General features: G+C 38.5%; 1 protein-coding gene across 1 annotated transcript in view; it reads left to right on the forward strand.

Annotated features, from left to right (window-relative positions):
• The window catches only part of MYO5A (myosin VA), a 159,624-nt gene that overhangs the window by 129,699 nt on the left and 13,279 nt on the right, over window positions 1-16,646 (forward strand). Inside the window, exons 29-35 of the mRNA XM_074327734.1 lie at window positions 860-868; window positions 2,986-3,086; window positions 5,927-6,007; window positions 7,835-8,033; window positions 10,492-10,566; window positions 11,217-11,310; window positions 16,408-16,554. Coding sequence (XP_074183835.1) covers window positions 860-868; window positions 2,986-3,086; window positions 5,927-6,007; window positions 7,835-8,033; window positions 10,492-10,566; window positions 11,217-11,310; window positions 16,408-16,554 — 706 coding nt within the window. The remainder of the gene's footprint in view (window positions 1-859; window positions 869-2,985; window positions 3,087-5,926; window positions 6,008-7,834; window positions 8,034-10,491; window positions 10,567-11,216; window positions 11,311-16,407; window positions 16,555-16,646) is intronic.

Raw genomic sequence — 16,646 nt, forward strand, 5'->3', positions numbered from 1 at the left:
GATTCCCTTGTAACAAACTGGTATTCTCACAAGAAATTTTAGTAAAAGTTAAGGAAAAGAAAAATGAACCAAGGGGCACAAAAATCAATCCAGCTAACAGAGCACATCGTTCTAGGATCACACATTCTCACTTACCCATCTCACATACTCCATGTAACAACTGCTTGCCAGCCCCTAGTGGGCTGGCTCTGTCAAACTGAAGTCCCTGCTTTCCAAGCTCCCAGCTTACACCTGGCAGCAGCTTGTCCTGTCCTCAGAAAAATGCCTATGATGCTGATTGAGACCTTTCAGATACCACAGGGCTATTCGTTCCACTCAGTTTCTAAGTCATAGACTCATCATTTTACAACTCCCGTGCAGAACAGTGGTGAGTGACACCCAGTGAGCAAGGCATGATCCAGCCTGGCCAGGTCTGGTTTATCTGCTCCACTTCCACGAGTGTTCTGGGAGGCTTTACTTGGACAAATGACATCCTATCAGGGCATTGCTATAACTCTCACAGACCGAGGATAAAAATTTCACCCATATACATTAACAGGAGGTTCATTTTCTCACATACTCAAAAATACTTTACAATTAGGGGAAAAAACAACAACTCAAAAAGGATTTCAAGCACTTGTTCCTGAGAATTAAGCGTTGTCATCACATAAATAGACAGTAATGTCCATTTCATGTCAGTTCCGTGAATATTAATTTATTTATCGAAATAGTTTTAGGAGAAACAATTTGTGGTTTTTACAGTTAGCTTTTATTTGTTATGATGGGGACTTGATGGAATTTATTTATGGAATTTATTTATTTATTTATTTATTTATGTTTTCTCCTTTTTTTTTATGCTCACTGATTTGTGATTTTTCAGGATGACAAGGTAATTACAAAATTTTTAGTAAGTACTTCTATTTAATCCTAATTGTAGTTTACAAATATCGCTTTATATATGTAGTTGACGCTTTCTGGACACCAAGTCTATTTTTGTATTTACAAATTGATTTCCTATGTTAACCCCTCCTTATTTGGGAGGTGAATGGGAAAATACGGATGTAACAGGCTCCAGTCTGGCCCACAGCGAGGGCTCCACAACTGCTAATTCACAGTCAGCTCCGTGGCTCACTGTAGTAGTTATGCTAAGCCATCCCAGGTGGGGGAGGGACGCCCCTAACTTGGAGCTCACTCCAACGCACAGGCTCTCCCATGCTCTCATTTCTGTGGGCTGTGGGCTTGTTGGCCAATGCAAAGAGGAGCCGGAGTTGCTGAGCACACCCTTCCTGAGGAGGCTGGGACTTTTCCACATGGTGCAACCCTTTCATCACTTCTGGCCACTGAATTGGGGCAGACAAACTGGGCAGTGAGTCAGAACTTCCTAACACTGGCCGTCCAAGTGTGATCTCAGGCACCAACCACTGCTTCTTAGCTAAGATAGGCCCGATGAGCGAAGGGTGGACTGACCACCTGCTGCCAGGACGGCACCATACTAAGAAGCCTATCTTTCTTTAGGATTAGTTAATTAGGCGAGTTAGCTAATTTACTAAAAGTTCAAGACCACATCCTGTAGGTAGGTCCTCATATCAGAGTATCCATGTAGCATTATAGAATCTGGGCCTTTGGGAGTGATTACTTAAAATTTCAAAATCTGAGTATGAATGACCCTTTATAGAATAGAAAGATTTTCTGCCTTGCGGGGAAAAAGGAAAAAGAAATTTTCTATGAAATTTGTACTAAAATATTTATAAAACAGATAAAGAAATGCTATATGGGGTGTTTATGGGAAAGACATTTAAAATTCAATAAAATATAAGCTTTTGTTAATAGCTTTTATCAGATTATATTTGGTTTTCTCTAAGGAAGCATTTATAAACTCACAAAAGGACAACATTAGGAGAAAAGTGGGATTTTTAAAAAAAGGATGCTTCTTATGAATGCTGAAATTCAAAAGCAAGTATTTGTTGGCTCTACTTGGCATTAAAGTTATCTTGAATCTGGTCTCTAAGGTCATGGTATTTGAAGTGTATCCTATTGACACCATTTCATTGTGAAACCAGACTATAGAGCAAACCATGACCAAAGGATCAGACATATATACTATTGAGGCAAATGGAGTGGGCCCTTGGGTTCTAAAGTGTACTTTTCATTAGAAACTATAGAGCAGTAGTTCTTATTGTCTGTTCTTGCCCTGATTTAGGAGAGAGGTAAAGAGAGTAGCTGAGTAGAAGCAAGATTTTGAAATTACATTGGTTGTCAGATAGATTAGACCAAAAAGGGAAGTAGAAATGTTAGCAGAAAATTCCTTTTTTGTACAAAATCTTTAGTAATTCTGACCTGTCAGATGTTTATTTCAAAAGCGTCATGCTATACTGTAATAGAGGGAAAAAGAATTGAATAACAGCAGATGATAGATATTTACAAGAAGCTAAATCCTCCCCATTTATATTTATCTAAAGAAGTGAGGGAAAAAAACTTAATTTTGCTAAAGCATGTTATATAAATGCCATCTTATCTGTACTGAGTTTTTAATGGAAAAATGAGGTTTATGTCAAACGTTTAGTGTTTTATTGGGGTGTTTTTGTTTTATTATAACTGATCAGAAAGTAGTAGAAAGAACAGCTTTGTCCATTTCACTAAATAGTTATTTAGTGATCTTGCCTGATTATTGTTCTGATGCTGTATTCTCTCTACCCCGACACACATAATGTAAAACACACATAGCCCATCAGTTGTTTTGTTTACAGGGCAATGGTACCCTAGAATCTCACTACCTTTGTAATGGAGCATTAAGGATTCTCAGGAAAGGGACCGAAGCTTCCTCTCTCTTAGCTGCCTGACCCCCTCTCCTCTTGCATTTTTGTGGCTGGAGCTGATGCTCGGGAGGGGCCGAGCTGTGGGGGAGCACATAAAGCCCTCTATTCTGGAGGAAAGAAACATGTATGTGGTCCAAAGCTTCTGAGTTGATTCTTAATGAATGTGGAAATGTGTCATTTCCTCCTTCAGAATACAATGACAGATTCCACAATACTTTTGGAAGACGTACAAAAAATGAAAGATAAAGGTGAAATAGCACAAGCATACATTGGTTTGAAAGAAACAAACAGGTAAGTTCACCCTTTTTTATTCATTTGTTTTAATATTCCTGATCTTGTGTCTTCAGGCCTCTTGTACAGTACATCAGCGTGTTTATGCATCCACTGACCTTGAAAGGGAATCCAAGTGTTTCAGTATAGCCCCAGTTAAATCTCATTTGTGATGTAAGGCAGCAGTATTGATGAGAGGTATCAGGGAAAATGTTCTTTACATCAAGGGAATATATGTCTGTATATTTAAGGGCCTACCTAGCCTTGAGAGGGAAACCAGTCACTAACTGTTGGACTGCCTTGGGGAGTCACTTTCATTTATTATTCAGGCTGGTTATTCGGGAAGGTTTGTAGAGGCAACTGCAGCTTTTAGTAATTGGAACTTAATGTGAAGAGCAATGATGAAGTATCTGGAATCCATCAGTGTTCGCCATAGAATTCTAAAAGGGGACCATGATCTCTACAATGGGACCCTGATAACCAAGACCAAGTTTTTGTCATGTTTCCCTAAGGTGTTCTGAGAAAACCCTAACTCTGGTTTTATCCCATTTACTCTAAATATGAATGAAGTTGCAAAGGGCACTTAGCTCAGTCAGTATACACTTAAGAAGCCGAGGTGGGTTGACTGAGACAGCAGGATTTGCACAGTCATTAAATGACTGAACTTTCCGGAAGCTTTTTCTCTAGCTGAGATTATCACAAAGTAACGGCTCATCTGTGGAATTCCCTGGGCCTTCTTGTCAGCCCTTCCCAACCTTCCTGCCTTAGTGCTGTTGAGTTCTGAACTTAAAAGACTACATGCTTACAAGAACATGGCCAGCGATGATCGGCGAGAAAGATAGTTCTGGAGATTTTTATTATCAGTGTGCAGTCTAGGTCTCTTGTTGCATGGTATCAGGGGGGGTAGATAGAAAAATGTCACAAACTAAAGAACATCGCCATCCAAAACGCACAGTACTTATTGTCTTCTTCTATGGACAAGGGTGGAGAATGTCTATAAAAGTATTTGGTTAAACCTGAATTTAAATTTATGAATGTCAATTATAAATAACACATATCTTGTATCTAAGACTGTGCAAGTATAAAAAGAGCTAGATTACACTGTTCAGTCACCCACTCAGCTGCTCAGTCACCAGGCCTGTGCTGCATGCCTCCTCCGTGCCAGGCCGTGTGACACACTCTCGGAAGGCAGCAGTCAGCAAGGTGAATGCGGTCCTTACTTATACAGGGTGATAGGCTGTTGGCGAGATAGCCAAGGGAATTTGGACTACACTCCAGTGACAGTGGAAGCTGTTGAAAGGTGTTAAGTAGGAGAATGATACAGAGACTTGAATTTTAGAAAGCTACGCCTGGCTCAGTGGTAGTGGAACAGGGTTGAAAGTGTCAAGACCAGTGAAGAGGCTATTCCTGTAATCAGATGACTGATTTTTGGTGACTTTGACTTGGTTGCTGGCAGTTGGGATTGAGAAATGGGACGCTTTGAAAGACACACAAGATGAGGTCACTAAACCTTGTGGTTTATTGGCTGCATAGGTGAGAAATAGGGAATCATGAGGGGTGAATCAAGTGTCTGTTGTGGGTTCTTGGCTGGATATGGTGATGCCATTTCATGTTCCTAGGTCTGGGGTGTGGGGAAGTACGGGGTGGAGACGATTAGTAAGATTCACAGATATTACATTTAAGGAGCTAAGAGGACATCTAAGGAGAGAAATCCCTTAGACAGTTGAAATACAGATCTGGAACCACAGAGAGATGCATAGGCTGAAATATAAATGTTGAAGTCATCAGGATATGGTAATACAATGGAAACCATGCAAATAGATGAACCCTCCAGGGAGAGATGGTAGGTGGAAAATAGAAGAACATGGTCTGGAATTTGTTTTATGTAAACATTGTATCAACGACAGAAGTCTAGGAGGAGGAATAAGGACCTCGGCTCTGGAGACAGGTAGCCCTGGGCTCCACTGCTCGCTGCTATGTAACCTCCACAGGTATCATACTTCTGAGCGTCCATGTCTTTCTCTGCAATGTGGCAAGTGGTATGTATTGGGTTACTGGGAGAACTACATGAAATAATACATGCGGGAAAATGTAGAACAGTGTCTGACACTTAACAAACACTCAAAAATATTATGTATATACCAGGGGTAGAAAAAAACCTATAATAAAGTTCGTCATTATTATTTATCAATTATACATACTTTAAATAAAACATGTCATCTCTCTAATATAAAAGCAGTTTCCCCAAGTCTTAAAATTATTTTTGACACAAAAAAAATCTTTTAAAAGTTGTGTTGTAAAAGCTGAGAGCTTTGGGTATCTTCTTATTTCTAAGTTACTCCTATAAGAATTTTTAAAGCCATTTTAAAGCTAGGAAATTAGACTTTATTAAGTTAAAACAAGTTCCTGCCCAGAAGACATAAAACTTCATTTTGAAATGGATTGTAAAGATTGCCACACAGAGACAATATCTGAACTTTTCATTATATATGTGTATGACTACTGTGGTTGTTTCTAATATAATATGTGACATATAAGATTCCTAGCTGAAAAAAATGTTGAAAAGCTACTTCTCACATTTTGAGTCATTTCCTATTTTGCAGGAAAAGTAGCTGTAAGTCCTTGATTATTTTGTTTTGATTTCTACCCATTTACGTGTGATGTTACATGTTACACATTTTTTTAGAAATTAACCAAAAATAATGTTTTGTGATAATGTCTTAAAGTCATCTGTAATTAACAAAAAGAATATATTGACTTAATAAAATATTGAAATACCATGTGCTGCTCCTGACTATCATCATCTCATTCCCATCCTGTATCCTTTTGTGTTTTGCATTGTTGTTCCTTTTGCATGGAAGATCGCCTGCTATGGATTGCCATGAGTTGAATGAGGATGGAGAGCTGTGGCTGGTTTATGAAGGGTTAAAACAAGCCAACAGGTTATATTTGTCTCCTCAGAAGGGAATGTTATTAATTTGTTGCTTTTCTTACTAACAGTGACCTCCTAACTTTAACTTCTATATTTCTTTTACATTAATTGTCTTCCTAGGTAAATTTCAGTAGAACTTAGAACATTCCACTAAACCCCTTCCTAAAAACCGTCTCTACCAAGGAATGCTATTAAAGCTGAAATGGATTGATGGTGAACATAAGGGTTGCAGCCCATAAGTGAAAGATGCTATCTAGAGTTCCCTTTAGACACTAGAATTTGTGAATATCTCACTAGGAGTTGGAAGAAAACCAAAACCTTTCAATTAGAGCTCAAACTACTGTGGAGAGATTAATACCTATTGTTTAGTGGTTTCTTGTTCGGAATAACCTAAAGGATATATGTGCCTGTGGCAACGTGGCTACATTCTTGTATATCATTATCACGGTGCCTAACAGCACTGCTAAGTATATGATTTGGCATTCTATGTGGTTATTGTGAAGTTCAAATTTGTGAAACAGCAAATCAGGAGGGTTTCCTACATTACTACAGTTCAAAATAATTACCCAAACTCAACATGTTAAATATGTGTAGGGGAAAACAAGTGAAACTGAAACAGCAACACCTTTCTAACACAGACACTCATCCTCTCTAGTGATATTTGTGTCTTAAAAATCTCATAAAAATACCATTTTAGTGATAAAATTTTAAAAATACTTATGCTATTTGTTCAAGGGGCTTCTGCTTATTCTGTTTTGTTTGTTCTAATCCTAAACCATTGTCATTAACTTTGTGGTGTTATTGGTTCAAATCCTTTTGAAATTGTATAATCACAAATAGTTTTAGTCTGCTGTTAATAGCTTGCTTGCAATGACAGCAAAAAGTTTTGCCCAGCAATCAGTAACCAAGGGGATTGGAATAAAAGGATATCTTTTCTTTCTCCATGTTAACTAATCCCTAACTGTAACTTTGTTTTGTGTTTAGAGAGGGGTGAATAGAGAAGTGGGGGTGCAAGGTGCATGGTAAAGGGAAGATGGTATTTCTCCCTGCTCTTCTCACTGCTAGTGCTCGGGTCTACTTATAGGCACAGCTAACTCGTATGTTTAATGCTCGAAGGCAGTAACCACTTTGTTGGTCCTATGAATATTTATGTTCTAAAGCCATGTCTTGTTAGAGTTTTGTTACTGATAGGGAAGTTTATGGGGAAAGAGAAGATGACAAATTGAGAATATATGTATATGAAATTTCAGAACTACCTGTTTGGATTTGGGTAAGTCTGTGTCTATTTCAGAGGAGTACTCCAGCCTTTCTGTCCTTCAGAGATAAAAGCAGAAAGTGAAAACGGGACCCTGGTTGCACCCTCTGCCTGAAATTAGTAACGCTGAAATTCTTAAAGCCATATTTATTAGCCGTAATCATTAGATTGGGAGTTTGTAATCTTGTCCTTCTACAGTGCAGAGTTATTCTGTGGCAAAGGCACTGTCTTTGCCAACTTCAGTGCTGGCTTGTAAATATAGAAAGCCAGATTAAAGCTGTGACTTTTGATTGTTTAAGTCATCGGTTCAAAAGAGCTACAACTCTTCCTATTTCTCAGGGCCTTTGAGAACTTTATATTTGTAGCAGGGCCTACAATTCAGAAAGACAAATGAGAGAGCATTCATTTCCATTTCTGGCCCTTGTTTGAGTTTCTTGACTTTAATCAAGTCAGAAGTTCCGCAGGTGCTAAAGAGTCCCCACTTTGCCAGCTCTTGCAAATGGGTACAAGCCTCACACCCACCACCCCTCAGTAGGGACTCTGGTCTCATCTCCCTGTCCTTCCTGTGTGGCTTCTCCACAGGCTCCTGGAATCCCAGCTCCAGTCGCAGAAGAGGAGCCATGAGAATGAGGCCGAGGCCCTCCGCGGGGAGATCCAGAGCCTGAAGGAGGAGAACAACCGGCAGCAGCAGCTGCTGGCCCAGAACCTGCAGCTGCCGCCCGAGGCGCGCATTGAGGCCAGCCTGCAGCATGAGATCACCCGGCTGACCAACGAGAACTTGGTGAGCAGAGCTGCCTGGGCCCACTCACTCCTCAGCAGGCAGGGCCTAGCCCTGCAGGATCGTTTTACTTTCTTGTTGATCAAACACATCCTCCAGGGCTGGGAAAACTCACTGCGCCACACTTGTTACCTTCTTATTCTAGCAGAGACAGAGTGAGGAACATATGACCTTGTTGGTAGACATGAAAAAGGCATGTGTGCAGGTTGTGTTATTCACAGAAGGCTCTCTGACCTAACTCGAAGGGTCTGGAAAGTATCACCTGACTGTATGCCTGGCCTTTGATATCCTCGTGAACCCAGGTGGTCACTTCTTCCATTTCCACTGAAGATTCTCTGCCATTGGAGAAGGTTGGTTATGCTTTTGTCACAAGAGAGACTGGGGCCAAGTTGCATTCACCTTTGGTCCCCAATCAGCCGCCCAGGCCATCCCAGCCTCCATTGCTAGCAGCAAGCAGGGATTAGGGTTACGGTCAGGGAAGGCGGTTGGCAGGACCAAGCAGGCACTTTGGTTGGTGTTGGATGGAGCTCCCAGGTCAGGGAGGAGGGACAGCAGGATTCAAGTTTGTACATCGTTTTATTCTTTTAAACAGAACTTGTGCAATGATTGAGGAGATTTCTATTCCTTTGCCAGATTCTGAACACTGGCACTCAGTCCAAGTTTTTTCTTTTTCTTCTTTCTTTCTGTCACAGAAAGTGTTTTCTAGAATATTTCTTTCTCAGTTACAAAATAACTTATTACAGATTTACAAATTTTTTTTTACCTACTCAAGTTTAATAACTATATTTATTAAATTTAAAGCCATTGAAAAGTTGTAAGTTATATAAATGTTGAATCACTATGTTGTACACCTGAAACTAATATAATGCTGTATGTGAATTGTAATTAAAAATAGTTTTAAAAGTCATTGAAAAGTTTTAATTCCACATTTCTATGTAAAATCTATGTTGTAGTTTTGAAAAAAAGCTTTTTAGGACTGGTAATGATTTGTCTTTTTTTTTTTTTTTTTAAGTTCAGGGTTTTAATGACCTATAATAAAATAGTTTGGATTGTCTCTGAAGATTTAACAATCTGAATTATTCCTCCATTGCTCTATTAGTGGTCATTTACATTACAGATAGTTTTCTAGTGTCATCTATTCAACCATCTTTTACGTTAATTAGAATTAAAACCCAAAGGTGTCCTTTTCACATCCTGTCTGTCCCTGCTAGAAGAGGACGGCAACGTGCTGCAAGACAGCGCCATTGTGGGAATGGGAGAGGTGGCTAAGGGCGGTGTTTGGACTCTTTCTGCAGTAACTGAAATAGCACTAAATTGTGGGGGGAAGTCTTCTGAATTATGGACTATTTTTGCAATGTCATTTTATTACTCTCAAGTACACTGTTGCTGAAATTAAACTAACAATGCTTTAATGCCTAAAAATTGATGAATATACTAAATAGTATAATAATGATTGATCAGCATATAAATTCTGTGCTTATAAAATGATTGTCTTAAAGTACGAGGTGACACCGTGAAATACAGATGCTTCTAGGTGGCAGTTTCCCAGCGATTTTTCACTAAATTAAGCATTTCCCTTGCAACTTTGTCTACAGTCTTAATTTTCTTGGCGATTTTCCATAGCTAATACAAAAATAAACTAAGTCCCCAAATTCTAAGCTGGTAGAGTCTAGTTAATGAGTTTGTCTGAGTTTTAGGAAAACCCTTTGTAGGTCAGCTGGTTTTCCTGCCTCACTGACGGCTGATTCGGGAGAATAGATTCAAGTTTAAGTACCGGGAATAATGCGCTTTTTCAAAGTCATTATAGTTTCTCAATCTTAATTGTGCATTTCTTTAGGATACGCTTGATCAGAATATTAAAGCAGCCATGGGCCTAGGCTTAGTTCCTGGAAACTCTACCCTGTGTAATCCGCCTACCCCTCAACACAAACCCAGAAATAGTTTCTCCCCCTCCTCCAGGGAATATGCTTCACAGGCCTCCCCCGTGCTGCCTTTCCGGGAAGGAAGGCACACAGCTTCTTACCAGCCTTTGCACCTTCAAAGAAGAGTGTCAACATGGCCAATATTCTCACTTTCATTTTATTTGCCTTCCCCACTCTTGGCTGCTGCCGCTGCTGCTGGCAGCAAAGCAAGTGCAGCAACTTGTGAACAGGTCTGAGGAGTGAAATAGCAGGTTTATCTGGGGAATATGGACCACCAAACTGCTTACCTGCTAAAAGATGGTTTCCTGGCCACAGCCTGTTTCCTCTGAGCATATGAAAATAGATGTGTATATATGTATAATTGAAATCATCGATACTAGAAAGACCAGATGGCAATGGCAGGTGACAAATTAGAGCCTTTTGAGTATATACATTTTCATTATTTGTATCTTAAAATATTTTAGGATTGATTTTGCTGAGAGGTAGCATTCCCCTCAGACACACAGAAAAACAAATATCCATTGTGCCTGTTTTTTCAGTATTTTGAGGAATTATATGCAGATGACCCTAAGAAGTATCAATCATACCGGATTTCACTTTACAAACGGATGATTGTATGTAAACTCAGAGTGCTTTTCTGTTGTCCTCCTTGCTACTTCTAGCCTCTATCACTGAAGAACGCTGCTGCCTGCCCCTCGCCAGGGAGTCTCTTCAAAGACTTTCACGAAACCTGTTTCTCCCTACAGCTATCTTTTAGCCAGTGGTGTCACCTCTATCAGTGTCTCATGTCCATTGTCATGTTTGGTTTGTTATTAACACTAGGCTTGCAGTGTGATGGAAATAAAAAGTCCAACGCCCTCCTTAAGTTCAGCCATCCTTAAAACTCCTCATAAACTTTTTGTGCATTCATCAAAATTTATTTTGCCTATTTCCCTGTTAAAAGAAAACATTCCACTGTAATAGCAGGACATTTTATGAGCATTTAATTGCTTTACCCACATGGAGTCTACTGGAAACGACTCCCCAGTGAGCCTGCTATCCATCACGCTGTAAAGGATTTGACCTCACTGAATGTGCTAACGTTTGGCTTTTATTGTAGCTGCATTTCCTGTGCCTGCTAGTTTTAGCCAGGTGGTGGCACCACCGACGAGCTTTTCTGTAAAACTAACAGTGCTGTTTCTGTGATGTTGTGTCTGCTTTTCTTCTGTGCATTTTAGAAGGCCTGTTTTGATCTTTCTGTTATATTTCTCATTTTAATCTTTAGGATTTGATGGAACAACTTGAAAAACAAGATAAGACTGTCCGGAAACTGAAAAAACAACTGAAAGTATTTGCCAAAAAAATTGGTGAACTAGAAGGTAGGTCATGTTTTTATGACAATTGGTGAACCTTTGTTTTGCATTGCTATAACTAGTGGCCTAATAGGTTTGCATGGGAATATCAGGTACAATAACAAAAATGACTTTCAGCAAACCTAGTGTCTGTGGAGTAGAAATTTCCATGGCTAGGTGGGGAAAAATATTCTTTTCGGTATACTAATAATTTACAAAGCAAGATAATTGATTCAAATATCAATGACTGGCATCTATATGTCAGGCACTGCGCTATAGCATAGAGGTTAAGGGAATGGATTCTGGAGTCAAGTTTCTTGGGTTCAAATACAGGTCTTCTTTTATTAGTCATCTGATATTGGGCGAGTTACTGAATCTCTCCATGTCTCAGTTTTCCCATCTGTTAAATGGGAATTATAATGGTGTACATGATACAGTTTGTAAATAGTAAATGAGTTAATATGTGTAATCTATTTAGTATAGTTCCTGACACATAATTAATGCTATGTACAACTTAGTTATTATGATTGCTCTAATTTTTAGTATTAGGACTACTAAGGTGAGTAAGACAAAGTCTGTGTCCTTAAAGCACTTACCTCTAATGGAGAGAAAAAGAAGTAAATAAGGAAAAATGAATTATGATTATAAAGAAGATTTTTTAAAACACCTTATGATTTATATATGATGATGATGATGATGATGGTAAAATACCTAAAAAAATACTCAAATATCAGTTGTTATTATTATATACAAATGAATCTTGACTTGTGTATTAGTGTGTTCATTTAGTAAGTATTTATCTAGATGTCAGGGATATAGCAGTGAGCAGGGCTAAAGACAAATTCTAAGCTTATTCCAACAACGCTCTCATTGTTTAAGAGGTTTATAGACCCTCTTTGGAATTGCCTGCAAATCTATGAAAACTATTATCATTCTGACTGAAAATTATACAGTCTGACTACCCATCTATCCTGTCAATGTCACTCTTCATAATTTTTGCCTGGCTCAACGGCTGAAGAGTCCTCATCGCTGGGAATGTTCACAAGATGCTGCCATGACTTACTCCGCGTGGTTTTCATTCTCCAACATGCCAGGCCTGTCATAACTGTTCCTTCTATTTGGTCTTCCTGCTCCTCTTGGTAAAGTCCTGCTCATCCTTTGAGATCAGAGTCATATGTCATATCCTCACAAGCATCCTTCCTGATCACTGAGACAGACCTTAGGGCTTATACCCTCTGTGTACCACAATTTGACTCACATCATTTACGATTTTCACTGTTACAATTTTAGGAATTTTTCTGTTTGAATTAATTACTGGCTTCCTCTATGGACTGTGAGCTTCCAGAGCAAGGGTGCCACCTCTCATTTCGCCTTTTTTTCACAGCACCTAGCATAGTGTCTGACCTGTCATGATCGTTCCAGAAATGTTTGTTAAGTAAGTAAGTTCCAGAACTATTTAGAAGGGCAACATGGATGTTTACATTGAAGAGGATAATATGCCCTTCTATATAAAAATGCCGAAATATTTATTTAGAGATCAGATTACTTTGCTGTCGTATTTTATATATAATCCTTTAGCATTTTGTGATTCAGATAGTACATTAATGTTTTGAACCTCCAAATCACACACACACGGGCTTTAAGGTCTATTGGCAGAACTTTAAAAATCTTTATTCAGAGAACTTATCTGCACTTAATCCTGCGCTAATTATATCATGAGATGATGATTAGATAACAGAGTGTTTGCTTGAAAGAAACTGATTTCAAGGATATTAATTTGTGAGATTGATTTTTTAAACTCCTAATAGTTCCACTTGTTATTTTAAGTTTTTACTCAGCTTTCTTTCATATGTATATTTCTAATTGAACAGGTAAGTTAGGGTATTTTAAGATGTTAGCAATTGTAAGTAATTATCAATCAGAAATCAACTTCATTAGTTAAGCTATCCTGCCAGCTATGTTCTTAAGCCTACAACTAGCATTTGAGAAGGCATTTATAGATTAAACAAAAAAGATATTACAATATTCTTAAGAAAAGTGGAGTGAAAAGATGCATGACTAAAGAATAAAATGAAATCTATTTATGTGTTCTGGGTACTTGCTGAGTGCAGTATCCCCGCCCCTCTCTGAAATTAGAGAATAAAGGTGACAGACTTACAACACTTTTCTCTTATCCCCCATTACATAGAAAATACTGGCAACCTTGTACAACACAGCACCTTCTAATATCTACACGTTTTCTGATATTTTTCTTTAAGTAGATTATACTTAAATTTTTCTGGTTTAAGATAGCAAGACTCTTGCCTCCTACTATGGTCTACACTTAGTAATTAAGGAAACTTTTTAAGACGTCAATGAAAACTTTTTAAATGACAACATATATAATTTTTAGCAGAAATTATATAGCTAAATGGAGAGTGTTTTAAAATTTGATCTGCTTTGTGCTGTATTTTAATTCAGGAGTGGGTGTTCCACCTCAGTTGTCACCGAGTCAAGGAATTTAGACCTACAAGAATTCTAGAACTCAGTTAATTGCTTCATAGGAGAAAAAAACTTAGGCCCCAAAATCCTAAGTGACCTCCAAGGTCTCAGCCAGTTAGTGGTCAAACTAGGACTAGAACCCAAGCCTTCTGAGAACCACTGACTTCTCCTTTGTGTCATATTTTCCAATAGAATCTCTCTACTTACAGGAATTTATTTGATTTTGTCTCAGTTAAACCTGAGATCAAGGAAAAATAAATTAAAATTTTTTTCAGTTTCCTTTCCTTTTCCAGGACAAAAAGGTTCAAGGATATCTCTCCCTCAAGTAGAAAGAATCTAGAAGATGGAAATAGGGATTGCTTCAGGTCTTTCTAGAAGAATTAGATGGAGCATAAGATCTCTTGGGTCTTTGAAAACTGGGGTGGTGTCCTGATTTCTCTCTTTCAGGCTTTATATTTTCCTGATTCTGTATAAGGGTTGAAATTTTATTTTAGTTAGTAGATGATTTGCTAAATAAATCAAGGTTATGTTGAGCTGACAGCCATATTTTATCTGTGAGTTTTTGTAAAGACTCAAATCTCTTGGGAGAATTCAAAGGCAGAGAGAAAAATTTTAATTAAAGTATGGCAAATTTTGTCTGTGACATTTTTGTACAGAACCAAAAATATCTTGGTTAGAGATTTTGCAAAAGGAAAACGAAACTTTCTTTTAAAACATGAAATCTCTTAGTAAAAATATTCACCATATTTCATAAATTCTGAGATACATAATTTTTGACATTTTAACATCTTCTGGAATTATAACTGGAACTTATAACTGTTGATGGGTTATAGTTTAATTGGCAGTATTTTTCCTTCTTTAGTGTTATATAAAATAATGGCATTTCACCTTAGATATGATGAAATCAGTAGGTTCAAAGCATTCTCTTCACATCATATGTAGTCCAAATATGTACACTGATTGTTAAAATGTATACGTTGACTCTATTTCATCCCAGTTTCCCCTTTTAGAATTGTTTCTGTGGCTGAAAGCGAGCAGTATCGTAGATGGCAGGGATTTTATTATTTTGTATTTTATATGCAGCATATACACGAGCCGTGAAGACCGGCCACTGTATGCTGATTTTAAGATGCTGGTGGGGGTGTGTTTAAACTGACTCCAGAAACAGTATCTGTAAAATTGCATAGTTCGCCTCTCCTATCTCTTGTATAGAGGCATGCATTTCACAGTTAGTCCTGTGGCTTCCAGACTGCATCATGCGTGTGAAACACTTGATTCCACAGCCCTCTTTGTCCAGTCAGAATCTGATCACACTGTAGATATCATACTGTTGATGGATGGTGGTGATTTGCAGCGCTGCTAGTCCTGGTGTGTGATGCTGCAGCATGAGGTGGACGGGGTGTCACCAGGCTGTCTGCCACACAGGGAAGAGCACAGGCAGGTATTGGTGTTCTCTGTGATAACCGCGTCTGTGGAGTTGGCTTCCCAGAACTAACACGGCAACTGCCCAAGAGTGACAGACAGCACTACTGATACCTTGTGGAGTCAGCAACATTCAACTTTCTGATGCATCTGACCTGCATTTTGTTTGCTTGAACGCAATCTCTGAACTCAAACTTAATCTACACCTAAAGAGACTTCTCAACTTTCCCCCTTCCTATAGGTAGAAGACTTTTTTAAAAACCTGCCTGCTAGCATATGTCTCCACAAACACCACTGTAACTCTCACTCCTGTGTTCCCTTACCTTCTCTTGCATTTCCCATTTAATTCTCAAGTTTGAGATGAAATTGGGGACGTTTTTTAATCCTTAGCATAATTCTTCTCCAGCAGCTACTATTGACAGCAGTGACCATTTTTAACATCTGAAAGGGTTGTTAACTAGTGGTTGTCCTTTAATGGTTGCAACTTCATAGTATGATTTTTAGCACTTTACTAAAAACAAACTAAAAACTGAATAGTATTTAGGAAATCACATTAGATAGAGGTTGTTTTATCTGCTCATGATTTCTTTGGGAATGAGGGGTGGTGGGAGAAAGGTCTTTGCGTTAGGAAACCCTCTGTGAAAAATAATCTATGTCATCTCTACTGGTGTGAAGAAGCACCATCCTACCAGTGATCTCGATGTGGTTTCAACTGTTTGCAATGATACATTTAAAGTAGACGTTCTTTTTCTTTATGACTAGATTCATAGAGTGAAAGGTGAGCAAGAACCTTCTACACTCTTGCTGCCTCTCTATAGAATATCGTTTTTTCCTTCTGTGATTTAAAGTCTAAACATCTTTAACCATTTATGATTGGTAACAATTCATTAACCCAGAAGTTCAACCACTTACTTTGGGGACATTTGATCTTGTTACAGAGTACATTCTATGACCAAAAAAATGCTTTTGAATGAAGTAAGTTTCTCTGATGTTGATAGTAGCCGTGCACTCGTGGCTGTCAGAGTGACAGTATATAATTTTGCCATCTTTCCACCCAATTTTATCAGGAAAAAATATTTAAAGAGGGGACAATGAAGTGGCAAATACACATGTGGCATATTTCTGTTGTTATAGAGTTCATTTAAAAATTATAGGAACATGGAATCTTCTCATTTTTTCTACCTGGAAAACATTTTCTTCCCCTTTTTGTTTCTCACGAAGTGGGCCAGATGGAAAACATATCCCCAGGACAGATCATTGATGAACCCATTCGTCCAGTCAACATTCCCAGGAAAGAAAAGGATTTCCAAGGAATGCTGGAATACAAGAAGGAGGATGAGCAAAAACTCGTTAAGAACCTGATTCTGGGCAAGTGTTTTCTGCAGGGGATAACAGGTCTTTCTGGTGGGCGAGACTGGCCACTAACCTTTCAAATAGTCAACACCAGTGTGTTTAGTCAC

The sequence above is a fragment of the Rhinolophus sinicus genome, linkage group LG03, assembly GCF_036562045.2.
Source record: "Rhinolophus sinicus isolate RSC01 linkage group LG03, ASM3656204v1, whole genome shotgun sequence".
Classification (NCBI taxonomy): domain Eukaryota; kingdom Metazoa; phylum Chordata; class Mammalia; order Chiroptera; family Rhinolophidae; genus Rhinolophus; species Rhinolophus sinicus.